The sequence below is a fragment of the Centropristis striata genome, chromosome 18 (assembly GCF_030273125.1).
Source record: "Centropristis striata isolate RG_2023a ecotype Rhode Island chromosome 18, C.striata_1.0, whole genome shotgun sequence".
Lineage (NCBI taxonomy): Eukaryota > Metazoa > Chordata > Actinopteri > Perciformes > Serranidae > Centropristis > Centropristis striata.
The window spans coordinates 33180157-33198007 of NC_081534.1; the positions used below are offsets into that span (position 1 = coordinate 33180157).

Sequence of the window (17851 nt, forward strand, 5' to 3'; positions counted from 1 at the left end):
AATTTTTGTCAAAAATGGTCAAAATTTTAAAATCCTAATAATGCTTAAAATGGGAAAATTATAGTCTGCTTTTTTTAAACAAGTTGATTAAGCGATTTATGAAAAACCACGAGGGTCACAAAAGGGTAGTAAATTTGAGGAGGGCAGAAGGGTTAAAATTAAACTATTCAGAAAAAGAAAAAGTGCCAAAAACTAAAGTCTAACCTTTAGACCTGATGTAGATTTTGGTAGATTTTAAGGGGTGACAAGCTAGAAAAGGTTGGGAACCACTGATCACCATGAAATCAGCCGCATTTTCCTATCTGTCGCTGCTGCAACGTATCCAAAGTGCCCCTCGTCTTCAGTCCCAGTATATTAGAGTTTTACTACACAGAGTCAGCAGGCTTGTATAAAAACAGTCCGGGTGGATCAGCGTCTCCTGATCCGAGCTGCAGACGCTCGCTGAGCTCCTCTTCATCGCCACGCTGCGTCTGGCTGCAGACGACGGACGTCCAGCAGATTTCAAAGTGGCCTAAAAGTCAGTTTTCCCTGAAGGTCGTCCTCTGGTTTGAAGCTTGGAGCTCGTTTTTGGAGTTTGGAGGCGAACAGTTTCTCCTGGAAGCTCTTCAGCTCTGCATCATTTTGGATTTTTAACTCTGAAGCTGCAGCGAGTGCTGCTGCCTGCTGTCCTGTTTCATCAAGTCTGTATGGGGCGAAAAATATATAAATATATTATATAATAGATCTAGTGTAATGTCAAAATCTGTAAAGACAGTCATCAAAATGTAAAGTATACCATACTAACAATCATAACTGTCACTATAGTTTTAAAAGGGTAATTGAAAACTTATAGCAGGTCAAAAAATGGTCAAACTGTACTTAAACCAAAATGTTTTTAAAACTTGTGGGAATACTATGTTGATCATGGTTATAGTATAACTTGTCCAAAAATATAATAAAGACACCATATTATAAAATGTCCCAAATTTGCAAAAAAAAAACGCCAAAGCGAAAAAATTTGAAAATCGCTTGTGTCAGTTTTCCAAAAATGCTTAAAAACACTTAAAAATAGCACAGTAATCATGGTAATAGTGATCTTTTTTCACACTTATTACGGAAGAAGAAAAAGTCATACTCTATGTCTACTCTGTCAAAAATGGTCAAAATTTGAAATGTTCAATAATGCTTAAAATGGGTCAGTTAATGTCTGTTGATACATGTATCAGTATAGTTTGTCAAATAAATTAGCAAGAAAGCACCATATTATGGGATGTCCAAATATGACCGGCTAACAAAAAACCTCATACTATAGCATTCCGATTTTTGTCAAAAATGGTCAAATTTTAAAATGGCTTAAAATGGGTTAATTACAGTCTGTTGATACATGAAAGCGTTCCCATACCGGGAGTTGAACCCAGGCCACCTGGGTGAAAACCAGGAATCCTAACCGCTAGACCATATGGGAACATATGATACATGTTTTAGTATACTTTGTGCAAAAATAGGAAAAAAAACATATCAGGTGTCCAAATATGACCCGCTAACAAAAAAGTCATACTATAGCATGTCGATTTTGGTCAAAAATGTTCAAAACTTAAAATGCCTAAAAATGCTTAAAATGGGTCAATTAAAGTCTGTTGATGCATGTAGTAGTATACTTTTTTCTAAATATATAGAGAAAACACCATATTATGGGATGTCCAAATATAGCCACCTAAAAAAAAAAGTCATACTATAGCATGTCGATTTTTGTCAAAAATTGTCAAAATTTTAGATACCTAAAAATGCTTAAAATAGGTCAATTATAGTCTGTTGATACATGTAGTACTATAGTTTGTCCAAAAATAGCGAGAAAACACCATATTATGGGATGTACAAATATAGCCACCTAAAAAAAAAGTCATACCATAGCATGTTGATTTTTGTCAAAAATGGTCATATTTTAAAAAGCTTCAATTATAGTCTGTTGATCCATTGAATAGTAGTTTTGTGTTGTTGTTGTTGTTTTTCAAGGTAATGCACTAAATGTTAATATCGTAGTTATTAATGTCTAGAAAATCCTAAAAATTCAATATTTTGGTATGTCCAAAAATCTTTTTTTTAAAAACACCACAGTATAGTATGTCGAAAAAAGTCAAACATCGATCATAGTGTCATTAGTCAAAAAATGTCTAAAAACACTTGAAAACAGCATGTTGATCATGGTAGGAGGGTAGTTTGTGTCTCAAAAATCTCAGAAAAAAAAAAAAAACATACTATATAGTGTGTCAAAAAAAGCTTTTAAAATGGTCAAGAGAAGTTTTTCCTGTTTTCTCCTTTTCAGTGATTCCTGTTTAAGCTGTAATGTTTTCATGGGTACCTTGCTCTTAGGTGCTGCAGGTGGCCGTACAATGAAAACTAAATATATTTTTAAAGAACAAATCAGTTGTAATGATGTTTTAGTTTGGAGCAGCAGGCAGGTGAGACATCCTGAACTTCTCCTTATGTCGAAGAAAAACACTTGACGACCAGGCAGATTCGAATTACAGCCTTGTGCGGGATTTATTGTAGGTATCAAAAACAGATACAGATGCCAAATGTGACAGACAAATCCAAACATCAGAACAACTCTGAGGAGACAACACCCTGTGTTTGTCTTTTTAGTTTGCAGGTTCGTGCGTCATTATTTCTGTGTAACTAAAGTTCAATATCCTGTAATTTCCTGTTATGTTCCACTTTTGATATAAGAGCACACTTGGGAGGTCAGATCCCTATTCTAATGTTATCAAATCAACCAGAGCATCCGCTAAGCTGACTTGTCTAATGAGTTTTTCCTTTCCCATAAAAACCGAAATCCTACATTTTGCCAGGTCATGTCATGCATTAATTTCTTATATTACCTATATATTTTCAACGGATTTACACTACACTCCCAGCTCTGCTGGAGGTTCAGACCCCAAAAGAGGATCACAGAGGAGCAGACTAATCGCCCCGAGGTGAGACGTGGACTCAGGACAAATCCTGGTGTTTACCTGTCAACCCCACGTTTCTGCTCCAAAACAGTGTTAACGCTCAGTCGTGCTCCTCCATCCTTTGGGAGGTTTAATTAGTCATCACTCAGCTCTGTGTCTGCTTAAACACACAGTCCCTCTAAATCACTTTGGGTTCAGACTGGCGGGAAGGATTACAGCTCGGTAATTTGTCTAAATCAAATGATCACAGGAAGATAAGGTGCTCAGGTGTTTGCTTTAGGTGTGGATTTTATCTCACACTGTGGTTTTTTTTTTACCTGATTCAGCTCTAATTTATACGACAATGCCTTGCTGAGTGTGCAAGATCTTTCATCCTGCAGTAACACATGATTGCACGTGTGGGATTTAACAGAACAACCTCGCTCCCGGCGACCAGCTCTGCTTTTACCTTTCGTTGTATTCTCAGGTGGCGGCCAATTCGATATATTTTCTTAACTAGCCAGGCTTGGGAGGGCGTAGCTGTCTTTGTTTCTGAAAAAAAAAAGGAAAAAGAAAGAAAAATGAAGCAGGTGTTGAAAAGAAAGTGCAGCCACAGCAACTCTGCACATGTACTGAGAGGACACTCCACCCTGAAACTGATTCAGAGGGAAGATATCACAGAAGAGCTGCACAAACTGCTAATGTGCTAAATACAAAAAGCAGAGAAATCACATGGACTGAACCTCAGACAGAAGACACGTTCAGCTCATTATACTCAGGTGGAAAGACACAAACTAGTCCCTTTATTGTTTTTATGGTCTGTTTTTGAAATGAAAATATGATCACTGTTCCCAAGTGAAATTAAGTTTTGCATTCGCATTTATCCTGAATAATGAAGCACACCCTTCTGCATCACTGAGTTAAAATGATGAAAGCTCAGACACATCATGGGAACAGAACCAGCAGGTGAGGTAATAATCACACTACTTACTGTCGGATATTTTGTGATGGAAATTTCCTTTCTTGTGACCATTGTTTTGTAATTGATCCCTTACTGACTGTGTAATCTCTAGAATCTTGTAAAATCTGAACTCAAGCAACCATCTTATCTCTCTTAATGTCTCTGCAAACATCTTGCTGTTTATCTCTGTTCTTGGCCAACACAAGAAAGGGGAAGACAGGACAAGATTAAATGCTGCTTTTTTGCTTTTGTATTTCCAACCAACCATCCAATCAACTAACTAACCAACCAACCAACCAACCAACCAACGTAAAAAAAAACACAACCAACCAACCAACCAACCAACCAACCAACCAACCAATCATTCAACCAACCAACTAACAAACATAAGAAAAACAACCAACCATCCATCCAATCATTCAACCAATCATCCAACCAACCAACCAACCAACCCATCAAACAAACAGTCACCAATCATCCAAAAAAACATCCATCCATCCAACCAATCAACGTACCAACCAACCAACCAACCAACCAACCAACCAACCAACCCATCAACCAACCAGTGAACCAATCATCAAAAAAAACATCCATCCATCCAACCAATCAACGTACCAACCAACAAGCCAACCAATCATCCAAACAACTATCCAATCAACCAACAAACCAACCAACAAACAAATGTAAAAAACCCTACCAACCTACCAACCATCTATCCATTCAACCAGGCATCCAACAACCAACAAAAACACATAACAAAACAACCAATCCATCCTACCATTCAACAAACCAACCAAACATCCAACCTAAAAAACAACCATACAGTCATCTAACCAACCAACCAAACAATCTCCACCAAACCACCTTTACCTGGACCACCTCAGCAAGCGGTTTGAGTGATCGAATCCCAATGGTGGTCGATTACAGTTGAATTGAATACTGTCCACTTGTGATCTGATCGAGTGTTAACAATGTTTCAGATGTGAAAAAATAAAGATGTCACTTGTTTGTATGGTACAAACGTCTGGGCTGTTTAAAGGAAGCAGTATCTCATGAACATCATTCCTCGATCTGTAACATCGAAACACGTCAGCAGTTACAACACCTCCAGGTCCTACAGATTCATTCAAGCAGCCAGTAAACTGTATCGAAGACACTGTGAATCAGAGTTGCGCCCACACTTGGCTGACAGCTCAGAAATCTGTTGTTACACAAACACTAACCTGGGCGAGAAGCCAGCACAAAACAAAGCCAGGTGAGTGTGTGGCTGCGGGACAAAAACGTGACCTGGAGTACCAGGGGCCCAGGGGGAGCAAGGTGCAGGATGAAAACCTAAACAACTGTGTTTGTGGACATAAAGAGCCGCAGAGGTTTTCTCGCTGTGTGTTTTCAGGGAATCTTTTGATTAACAAGCCTTTTGTCTCACACCAAAACCGATTTGTTGCTTCTCTGCTTGTCAAGCAGCCAAAAAAGATTAAAAGGAGCGTGCAGCTCTGCAGTATTAACCTGCTGGATTGTGTTCAGTGTTTACTGCTGTTTTCAGCTTCTGTGTCCTGTTCTCGGCCGGTCTGGACACAGGATTAGAACAAACAGGGTTCAGTGTTAATGACAGGTGGCAAATCCAAGTCGACTGCAACCCCGAGAACCCCTTCAATCCCCCGGAGCAGACAGGAAAGCTGCTGCTGCCTGAGATTTCAGAGAGGAGAGCAACTTTAGCTCTTCTGTTGTTTGTGCATCAAATATTCACAAAAGTGTGAAATAAAATATTTCAGTATTCAGCTCCTCCACCAAAACCAAAACACACACGAACACACAAGAGTGAAAAACATTCAGTATCGATTAAATGTCTCACGTTGCTGCAGGTTATTTGAAATCATCCCCATGCAAACAGTCTCATATAAACCTGCTCTGTTCAAATGTGCATGATTAAATATTTGCTTTTCTCTGTTGAAATAAACAGTAAATTGTCTGTTTTTAAAACCATTTTAATATCAAACCAAACAAGGCCCTGATATTAAAATGAAAACATAATTTCTTGCCTAAATAAATCTAATTAAATACTTAAAGACATTGAGGTTTTTTTCCGTCATTAATTTTTATTCCTGAAATGTATTTATCAAGGATCCAAGAAAAACAGCTCTGCTTCACAGTCATGCTTATTTAAATGGATCCAAGTGTTTGTGATAAGGTTTAAATGAAGAGTTTTGTCAAATAACAGAGGATGAATCACAATTAGTCTGATTACGTCGTTTTCTTCACACTATAATTTCCATTTATGACCTCAGCTCTACCTGCAGCCTGAGGATAAACTTGTACTGTGAGGTCTGCTCTGTACTTCCACCAGTGCTTTTAATAGTCATTTCCCAAGTTGGAGGAAGATTTACTGCCAAGTGGGTTTTAAAAAGACAGAAACATAAATAAAAAAAATAGAAACAAGCTTGAGAAATATAGGAGAAATCAAAAACCACAAAGATGTGTTACCTACGCATAAAATAAAAGAGCTGAACCATTTTAGAAGCAGTAGTATGTACAGTAAGTGCAAAATATTGTCCACAAAAACATATTTAAGTATCTTCTATTGTTGTGCAAAAAGACTCCAGTTTAAACAAAATGTGTTCCATCAAAACATTAATTTGGCAGCCGCGCTTTAAGCCTACATTTTTTCTAATGGCCAGCAGGGGGCAACTGCACTCGCTGCAAAAAGAAGTCCATTTTCGAAGTCAACAGAAGAATGGTCCTGTTTCTCACTTGATTTATGACCTCAGTAAACATTCTTATAATAACCTTATGGTCTCAATAGGTAGTTCAAGAACTGAGTACTTGTATGTTGTCGAGAATTTTGTACTTCTCCTCTCGTCTCATTATTGACCAGGGGCTAAATGGAAATTCAAGAAAATGAAATTCCTTCTGTCTGAGAGAGCAACAGGCCTCATAAAGATAATAAGAATGTAACCTAAGAATATCTTTGCAGAGGTTCAGATGATGGGAAATTAATGTTTCAATAGAAAACTCTCTGAGGTGCTCTGTGTCAGGAGCCGAGGTGCTGAAGTCTAACAGGGTTGAAATTAGATTTTTCTGGCAGTCGAAAGGCAGTGACTGTGAGTCAGTAGTTAATAAAAGAAACTCTCTCTTTCTGAAAAAAATCAACTTAGCACGGATTTACAGTGGTGAGGGCTGGAGATGTGATGGAGAGATTAGTTTCTGTGTGTGTGAGACTATCACAGACAAACAGAAGACACAGAAAAGAACAAAGAAAGTACAGAAACGTGCACCAAGAACCTTGAATTACAAAGAATCAGTTTGTTTCTTTCTCTGCTGAACTCAAAGCTTCATTTAGAGGCTGTACAACAATACACACAGTAAAAAAAGGACAACCAACGAACTATCCAACCAACCAGCCAACCAGCAATCAATCATCCGAACAAACAAGCAACCAAGCAACCATCTAACAACCAACCAACTAACCAGCCAAACAATCAACCAGCCAATCATCCAACCATCCATCCAACCATCCAACCAACCAACCACTTATCCAAACAATCATCCAACCAACCAACCAACCATCCAACCAACCAACCAACCAACCAACCAACCAATCATCCAAAAAAACCATCCAACCCACCAACCAACAAACCAACCAACCATCCAACCATCCAATCAACCAACTATCCAACAACCATCAAACCAGACAGCCAACCAACCAACCAACCAACCAACCAACACAGACAAACAGAAGGCACAGAAAAGAACAAAGAAAGTACAGAAACATGCCATCAAGAACCTTGAATTAAAAAAAGTCAGTTTTTCTTTCTCTGCTGAACTCAAAGCTCCATTTAGAGGCTGCACAATAGCACACACAGTAAAAAAAAGGACACAGATTAACATCCATTTGAAGCAAAGTCGAATACTTGAGGTCAAAAACGTAAAAAAATATAAGTAAAACCAACTTAATCCAATAAAATATTGGTTAGAAAAAGCAGTGCAGACGGTCCTGTCACCCTGTCAGCTGAACTTTAACGTTCAGTTTATTAACAGTCCAGGCAATAACTTCTAATTCACTTAAAGTTTAATTATTTAATAAAATCTCTGGAGGACAAAAAGATCTTCATGTGAACTGACACACAGTTAATGAACCACAGTACCAATTAAGCCTCTGAGCTTTTGATGAATGGACCGATATTTTTAAACTAAGACAGAGGAGAGAAATTCAAATATAAAACTATCAGCTGTTCATCAGAGCTAATCACACCTACAGCACTAAAGTCTCCAATCTTTCATATTCTATGTTTGTTGGCATTAAATAGTGATTTCTGCTAGTTTTCAAAGTCCCGTCCATCACTGACTTCAAACTTTAAGAAAAGAACTGAGCAATGACATGAAATGTTGAAAAATAAAAATCACATTTAATACTAACAGGTTGAGTTTGATTACCAATAAGAGCTAATGGCTGACAATTTTGTGTATTTTTTGTTCATTTTATGCCTTTTTTTGTAATTCTGTGTCTTATTTGGTAATTTTGTGTCTCTTTTTGTAATTTTGTGTATTTTTTGGTATTTTTTTCATGTCTGGGAGGCAGTCGGAGCAGATAAACTAGTTAACAAGGGCTCAGACTGAGACTCGTGGATCCAGTGTTCTCAGTACAAAAATATAGATTAATTCAGCTTTAATGTGGGTGTTAAATGAAGGTTAAGCAAACTTCTTCTTGCCGATTGTGATTGATAATCATCTGTAATTTCTGTGTTAACAGAATCTCTAAAACTCTCTCTGATAATCTCTGGTTGGAGTATTTTCCTGAGGCTGCTCATGTCACATTGAATAAAACCCCAACACCCTAACAGGCCCTGTAATGCTTGTTTACCTGCACACGGCTCCGTGTCCGGGGACGATGTGACAGTCCCCGTGTCGGCAGTAGTCCGGCTGCAGGACACACACACTCTGACAGGGCAGGCCGTCCACAGACAGGAAGCCCGGCTCACACACACACTGAGCCTCCTTGGTCCGGCTGTTCACCATGCAGCGGGAGAACTCGTCGCAGGCCAGGAACTTACAGGCATCGGCCTGGTCGGCTGCAAAGAAGAAGAAGATTAGTATTCATGGAGCGTGTCCCTGCTCCTCCCGCTCCCCTCCCTCCTCTCCAGGAGGTGCTGAGGACTGTTTGATTTTAATGAGATCCTCAGCTTCTGGTCTGCATTGAAATGTAAGATTCAGCCTCCGGCGTGGACGGCTTCCCAGACTAAACGTCAGAGGCACTCCGGGGAAATTAGCATGTTTGGAGGGTTCTGTTGATGAAATGTACGGATATAAGAGGCGTGTGGTCACTGTCCGTCTCTACATACATTTATTACCATACATTTATACATTTATTACCATACCTATGGACTGGATGTTTTTACCTCTGTGACCCAGTAAAACTTCAATCAATACAAATATCTTTGGAATATCTGTTCAGAAATGTCTTGCTGTTACTTGTCAGCAGACATACAGTATACATAATATCTTCTTCATTTTGATACCTGGTACAACTAAAGGTACATTTAAGGGCTGATATCTAGACATTTTCCATGGTTTTCTTGATAATGATTTTGGTTATTATCAATAAAACCGTGTTAAATGTCTAGATATCAGCTCTTAAATTAAACTCTTATGTGCTATTTTTGTTGTTTTCATTATATTTGTCCAAACAAGTGTACCTTTAGTTGTACCAGACATTAAAATAAACAAGAAATTGAATAAAACAATGGTCTAATAATGTTTTCCATGACTGTATGTACATCTATTCCTATGTACCGGATGTTTTTACCTCTGAGACCCAGTAAAACTTTCAATCAATACAAATATCTTTGCTATTTCTGTTCTGAAATGTCTGTTACTTGTCAGCAAACATTTATATCAGCTAAATGATACTGTTCGTATGTCAGGCCTTACCAGCGAAAAATGTATGATATCATCTGACATAACCATGACATTCTTTACAATAAGTGTCTCTGCCTTCCTTTGTTACTGGGTTGCCTTCAGGCGAGGCTAAGCCAGGACATTACTTATGTATTTCATATCTTCACAATCATAGCAGGAGAAAATGATTCATATGCAAAACTTGCAAGATGCTGTGAAAAACTTAATAAAAACAGAAAGCAATGATTTGCAAATCCTCTGCAACATAAATTCAATTTAGATGAAAGAACTGGGAAACTTTTGTTTCTTGTAAAGATATACTCATTGTATTTTTTATTTACAGTTACAGCTTCCCAAAGGAATTTGGTTAGTCCAACTTAATTTACTAGTTTGTCAGTTAGTCAAGCTTTTGAACCAAGTCAGGTCCATTTGATAGATTTGGCACTTTAAGGCTAACAAGGTTAAAGCTATGCTTATTGATCGTTATATGCGTATAGAGAACGCTAAAACCACTATCCTAACCTACTTTATTAGCAAGATTATTCAAGCTTTCTAAGCAAATAGGCTCCATTTGATAGATTTGGTAAACATTTAAGCTATGCCAACTGACTGTTGAATGCGAATGGAGAATGCTAAAACCATTAGCGCCATGCTCATTGAGGTACAGTTAAATAAAAACACAGATTTGGGTGGTTTAACATAGTTTGATAGTTAGTTGAATAATTAGGCTTTCTAGCCAAGTAGGGCCTACTTGATAGACTTGGTATTTTTAGGCAAAACGCTTAAGCAATGCTAACTGTTCCATTCATTTGCATGGGGATCGCTAAAACCATTAGCACCATACTCCAGTTAAATAAAAACACATATTTGGTCGGTCTAACTTAGTTTGAAAGTTAGTTGATTAATCAAGCTTTCCAGCCAATTAGGGTCCATTTGATAGACTTGGTACTTTATGGTAAAACATTTAATCTATGCTAATTGTTCCTATGTATGTGAATGATATGAGAACGCTAAAACCATTAGTACTATACTCCTAGAGGTGTAGTAAATAACAGATTCTAACCTACTTTATTAGCCAGATTATTCAAGCTTTCTAAGCAAATAGGCTCCATTTGATAGATTTGGTAAACGTTTAAGCTGTGCTAACTGACTGTTGCATGCAAATGGAGAACGCTAAAACCCTTAGCACCATACTCCTGGAGGTGTAGTTAAATAAAAACACAGATTTGGTCGGTCTAATTTAGTTTGAAAGTTAGTTGATTAATCAGGCTTTCCAGCCAAGCAGGGTCCATTTGATATACTTGGTAATTTATGGTAAAACATTTAATGTATGCTAACTGTTCCTATGTATGTGAATGCTATGAGAACGCTAAAACCATTAGCCCCATGCCCTTAGAGGTGTAGTAAATAAAAACAGATTCTAAACTACTTTATTAGCTATATTATTCAAGCTTTCTAAGCAAATAGGCTCAATTTGATAGATTTGGTCGTTTATTTCCAGGCAGCAGTGATTAAATGGGAAAATAAATGGTACTTGAGCTGTCAATCAACCGTTTTTGCAGCCAGTCGAGCTGTTATTGAAGAAGGTTTTCTAATAGTTATTTTAATTCAGTGGATGCCTGATGACACACTCAACTTTGATAAAGTATTCAGCATTTTTACTATTTCCAGCCCAGTGGCTTTAATAATGATAAGGGAGACGTGTCTCAGTAGATTTGTCTGAATTTACTTGACTTTTACTTTCAGTGCAGTACTTTTTCTTTGTTGTATTACTAGTTATAATGAGGAGAAGTATGAAGCATGTACAGCTGGGTGGATACAACACTACTGAGTGTATTTTATCACCATCGGCCGTTTGTACGACACGATTGTTTCAGCAGAAACACGATCCCCGATCAGCCGCCTGCAAGGCAAAAAATGTTGCAGCAGCACTTCTCGTCTCCGCTGCTCACTTCTCATCTTCATTACTATTATTCCTGCCCTATAACGTTCTGTACAACCCCTCTGTGTATTGGTGGAGTTGACATATAGACCTAATTACTGAGTCTATTTGAATGTGTTTGTGATCTTTGCTCTACGGCTGCGTCTCATCTGTGGAGAATATTACAACACAAATCTTATAAAGTATGGAGAAGATACAACAATGAGACTTAATGTGAGATGCTGCTTTGTGTTTTAACACACACATAAAGAGATATCATCAGCCACATCACTGTGCTGCTGCTGTAAAATGAATGAGGGGCTATGAATGGCTTTTTCCTGAATAGTGAAGTTATAAAAATGTGACTGTATGCAATAAGAATTATGAGACATAACTCCTGTAGCTTGGCTGTTAACAAAGATATAATATGCTCTTTATTTTCCAACATGAAATATTTAAGTTTCATTGCCTGGAGGATTAGTTTATTGAGACTGAAATCAAGGTTTTATATAGAGTTTCCTTTTTATGATCTTTATTATCATCGTTACATCATTGCATACTTAGTCGTAAGGCCTGTTTGTTTTGTTTTTAAGCATTTATATGTTACATTTCTGCATTAAATATATAGAAAAAATACTGATCTATGTTACATATTTTGTTGAGTTGTGTGTTCCGTTATTGCAAATGTTTACAATTATTTTCTAACCAGAGAAATCTGCATTTTAATGAAGGAAACTGTGCATTTAACTTACAATACTAAATAAAACAAACATAACAAAATATTAAATAAACCAAACCCACAAAAAAAACACAAAATGTTGCTAGGAAATAAACAAACAGCATTTTTGGAATAAAAAAAATTACACTTAGCTAATACTGACACTTAAAACAATACTGGATGGATGGATGGATGGATGGATGGTTTTATAGGATGGATGGATGGATGGATGGATGGATGGATGGATGGTTTTATAGGATGGATGGATGGATGGATGGTTTTATTGGAAGGATGGATGGATGGATGGATGGATGGATGGATGGATGGATGGATGGATGGTTTTATTGGATGGATGGATGGATGGATGGATGGATGGATGGATGGATGGTTTTATTGGATGGATGGATGGTTTTATAGGATGGATGGATGGATGGATGGTTTTATAGGATGGATGGATGGATGGATGGATGGTTTTATTGGATGGATGGATGGATGGATGGATGGATGAAGGGATGGATGGATGGATGGTTTTATAGGATGGATGGGTGGATGGATGGATGGTTTTATTGGATGGATGGATGGATGGATGGTTTTATTGGATGGATGGATGGATGGATGGATGGATGGATGGATGGATGGATGGATGAATGGATGGATGGATGGATGGATGGATGGATGGATGGATGGATGGATGGTTTTATTGGATGGATGGATGGATGGATGGATGGATGGATGGATGGATGGATGGTTTTATAGGATGGATGGATGGATGGATGGATGGATGGTTTTATAGGATGGATGGATGGATGGTTTTATTGGATGGATGGATGGATGGATGGATGAATGGATGGATGATGGATGGATGGATGGTTTTATTGGATGGATGGATGGATGGATGGATGGATGGTTTTATTGGATGGATGATGGATGGGTGTGTGGATGGTTTGTATTGGATGGATGGACTGACTGACTGACTGACTGACTGACTGACTGACTGACTGACTGACTGACTGACTGACTGACTGACTGACTGACTGACTGACTGACTGACTGACTGACTGACTGACTGACAGACAGACAGATAGATAGATGGATAGATAGATAGATGTACCTGTTTCTACGTCCAGGGAGTGCGTGTCGATCTGGATGTGCAGGTTCCTGGATGCGGCGGAGCAGAACTCCTCCAGGACGCAGTGCACCGCCTCCGTGATGTTGTACGGCACCGACTTGGCGAACTTGACCTTGCTGTTGACGACCACGCTGCCCTTCCTGAAGTTCAGGATCTCCAGTTTCTTGAAGCCCGTCAGGTTGGCCTGTAGGTACGGCAGCAGCTGCAGACGGGAGGAGGAGGAGCACAGAATGACAGATGAATCAGATCCTGGAGGTCCCCGGGGCCGCCCGGCAGACCCAGCCTCACTCTGTCTGACAGTTAATTTGATATTAACGACCGAGTGTTTGCCTCCATTTATCAAATCGTCTCATCTGTTATACATGAGAAGCTGCAGAACTCACTCACACAACCCAGACATTAGGAGAAAATTACACCGCTTCCTAAAAATGACAGATTCCCTGCACAAACTAAGCTGCTGCTCAGAAAAAAAATTAAGATTAAATTGTCTCATTCATATCTTTTTCTCTAAGCCAGTTGAAGTCATAAATAACTTGATGCTTCCTCTGTTAAGTTGCTATAAAACGCTCGATAAATCAACACTTTTTATGCCTCAAATCTGATTCTGTCGTACAGTTATGGAATTTATTTCAGCAGATTTATTCATTTTCCAACTTCTGGAGTGATTCTGGTGTTCTCCTTGCTTGAATCAGAAGGTTTTTCTGGTCGTTCAAGAGTTGTAAAGACAACAGAATAGCTTTTAAATCATGCAAACATCTCTAAGAGGCAAAGCTGCTCCTCAGTTGAGTTTATATTCAGAGAGCCAGATGTCAGAAAATACATCTGCACACGGTGAGAGAGATGAAAGTCGTGTTTGCATGCGTGACAACAGCAACATCTCTTTCTTGTGAAGGAGGATCCACCAAAGATGCACATCCACTAAATATGTTATTTTAATAATAGAGAAGTTAAAGTATAATGAATCACATTTATAGAGGCAATAACAGGAAAAAACTTCTGTTTATTCCAAATGGAAACCATCAAGGCAATACAGAGCTGTCTTAAACCTGCATTCTGTATAACGGCCAGCAGGGGGCGACTCCACTGGCTGCAAAAAGAAGTCTGATTATATGTAAGTCAATGGGAAAATGTCTCAACTTCTCACTTGATTTGTTTCTTAACCCTGTGGAGTCCAGGAGAGCGCCAGAGCATGACTTCTTCACAATGTCACAACGTAAAAACGAGGCAGCATGGAGCTCTGCTGTCAGCTTCCCTTCTAAAGTTTCCAAGTCCAATTTAACGCAGTAGCCCTTTTTTCCGCAAAGCTAAAAAAAAAAACACCTTCAAGTGTATTAACATGATTTTTATTGTTATTGCAGAGATGTTTCTAATTTTGCTGTGTTTCCTCCATTCCACATTTTTAATGCAATCTTTTGAGTTTACTGTTTCTTTGTGTGTTTTTATGTGTTTTTTTTTGTGTTTTTATGAGTTTTTTGTAAAAATGTTGTGTGTTTTTTGTAATTTATTTTATATTTTTGTGTTTTTTGTATTTTTTATGTTTTTATGTGTTTTTTGTAATTATTTTGTTTTTTTATTTGTTTTTTTTGTATTTTTTGTGTTTTTATTTGTGTTTTTTGTAATTATTTTGTGTTTTTATTTGTGTTTTTGTAATTATTTTCTGTTTTTTGTGTGCTTTTATTTGTGTTTTTTGTAATTTTTTGTGCTTTTATTTGTGTGAAAAAAATTGCTTTTTATTCTTATTCCATGATTTCTGTCATTCAAACTGTGTAATTCTGCACAAAGACATGTTTGAGTTGTTCCCACTTCTAGCCACGATTGTGCTGATTCCACAGAGCTGCAGGACATCTCTATTGGTAATGTTTTCCTGTATATGATTGTGACATTTTGTGTTTTCACATCATGTCCTGAAGCATTTAAATATGTATAGAAGTCAAGATTGACGTCCCAACACCTCGTGAGGCATGCAGCTGCATATTTGTGGGTTAAATCTCAATAAATTCTATTTTTACAGAAGATGGCTACTTTTTTCCCCCCAACACTTCATAAATGTTTATGGTCAATTTTGCATGAAGGCAGAAACGGGAAATGTATTTAGTAGCTGCTGTGTTTGTGTGTGTGTGTGAAATGATAAATACATTTCTAAGCAGCAGTGGCAGCGACTGCCACTGATGTGATTATGTTGTTTACTGAAGAGATGCAGTTAAGTGACGCAGGCTTCAGTTTGTTTCGCTCATCAGTTTCCTTCTCTTATTCCTCCTGTCATCAAGCTCGTTTTTATTAGAAGGAGTCTTCACCTCACACCAGATACCGCATCAACAAATTAGCCTCTTTCAAAATTCGGTTAAACTCTCCAGAAAGCCTGCTGCATTTCTGCACGGCGCACAATTAAACTCACACACTCGACAATTTTTGTTTCTCTAATTCCCACACGGCCGTACATAATTACCTCTATTGATGCAGTCAGAAAAGTAAAAATCTATTCAGAAAATGTGGGTCTCTTAAGGATTTAGAGCACTATTTTTTTTTAAAGAGGCAATATATAGTCCTGAGCCAATATATTCTATTCATGTGATAATTACTGTGTGTTTGAATTAATTTCTCACTGCTGTCGGCATAAACAGAGAACAGAGCGGGAGAGAGAGAGAGAGTGAGTGATAGAGAGAGAGCGAGAGAGAGGACCAGATAGAGAGGGCCAAATAGGGAGCGCAAGAGAGTGCACGAGAGAGAAAGAGAGAGCGAGAGAGCGAGAGAGCGAGAGAGCAAGAAAGAGAGAGACAGAGAGAGACAGAGAAAGAGCGAGAGGGCGCATGAGAGAGTGAGCGAGAGAGAGAGAAAGAGAGAACGAGAAAGACGGGGAGAGAGCGAGACAGAGAGAGAGAGAGACAGGACATAGAGAGAGAGAGCAAGAGAGAGTGAGAGCCTGAGAGCCAGAGAACAAGGAAGAGAGAGGGAGAAAGCGAGAGAGACAGAGAGAGAGAGAGACAGAGCAAGAGAGAGAGAGAACAAGAAAGAGAGAGCGAGAGAGACAGTAAGAGACAGACAAAGAGCAAAAAAGACAAAGAAAGAGAGCGACAAAGACGGAGCGAGAGAGGGCAAGAGAAAGCATGATAGAGCGAAAGAACAAAAAGAGAGTGAGAAAGAGAGTTAGAGTGACAAAGAGAGAGAGCGTGAGAGAGCGAGAAAGACGGGGAGAGAGAGCGAGAGAAAGCGAGATAGAGAGGACAGTGAGAGAGAGTGAGAGAGCGAGAGAACAGGAAAGAGAGAGAAAGAGTGAGAGACAGAGAAAGAGTGAGTGAAAGAGCGAGAGAGCAAGAAAGGCAAAGAGAGAGAACGCAAGAGAGCGAGCGAGAGAGATCGAGAGAGAACGGGAAATACGGAGAGAGAGAGAGCGAGACAGAGAGAGAGAGCAAAAGAAAGTGAGATAGAGAGAAAGAGAGATAGAGGGCGAAAAAGAGAGAGAGAGAGAGCGAGAGAGTGAAAGAGAGAGAGAACAAGAGAGAGAACGAGAGAGAGAAATACCATTCTTCATTCAAGTTTTTACACTGAAAACAATCATGCAGAAGTTTTCTTGCTCTGACTTTTAAAAGTTACAGGGAGAACTTGTACTTGTACTTGTAATTTGTACCAACTTCTGCCTTTGTCCCCAGTGGACGCTGGTAAATGAATGGTGGTGGCAGCGCTACACATGTTCTCATTGATTTGTATTCAGTCTGACTCTTTTCACAGCTATTATCATGTTTAAAACATGCACCGAGGCTCAGAGGAGCTCACTTATTTATTAACGGGGTGAAGGAACGCTGACCGTGCATGATGTTTAACATCCACACCTGGGAGTTTAATAATGATGACTGGGAGCCTCCCAGTCTGCTGCTTTATAATGGTTTACTGACCAATTACAGCGTTTTGACAAGTCCGATCGAAGTCTATCGACGGGAGGGAAAAGTGATTCATAGCAGTCAATAGAAGGAAACAATGAGGTTAAGATCAGTATGTCCTTTAAACAATACATATTGATGTTACATAAAGCTTCTAATATTGAGTCTGAACACATTAAATAACAACAATACATTTAATTTATGTCTTCGTTGTCTCCTCTGGTTGGTTTCTTCACTCTGTGCTTTATATGAACAAATGTCCTTCGTCTGTTGGACAGAATCTGAGAGGGAAAATCTGACACGTATTCTGAGTTTTTTTTTCTCCTAAATTTGAGTTTTTTTCTTGTAAATTTAGAGACTGAGAGATAGTGAGAGAGCTAGAAAGAGAGAGAGCGAGAGAGAGCGAGAGAGAGAAAGAGAGAGAAAGAGCAAGAGAGTGAGAGAGA

At 38.6% G+C, this 17851-nt stretch overlaps 1 protein-coding gene and 1 non-coding gene across 2 annotated transcripts in view; both read right to left on the reverse strand.

The window, feature by feature from the left end:
* Positions 1-132: 132 nt before the first annotated feature.
* LOC131990749 (titin homolog) overlaps positions 133-17851 on the reverse strand; it is a 53144-nt gene continuing 35425 nt past the window's right edge. Inside the window, exons 16-19 of the mRNA XM_059355863.1 lie at positions 13513-13732; positions 8729-8936; positions 3379-3461; positions 133-682 (exon numbers count right to left, since the gene is read on the reverse strand). Coding sequence (XP_059211846.1) covers positions 3422-3461; positions 8729-8936; positions 13513-13732 — 468 coding nt within the window. The 3' untranslated portion in view covers positions 133-682; positions 3379-3421. The remainder of the gene's footprint in view (positions 683-3378; positions 3462-8728; positions 8937-13512; positions 13733-17851) is intronic.
* On the reverse strand, positions 1373-1444 carry trnae-uuc (transfer RNA glutamic acid (anticodon UUC)). The gene has a single exon. It is a non-coding gene; the product is annotated as a tRNA-Glu (tRNA).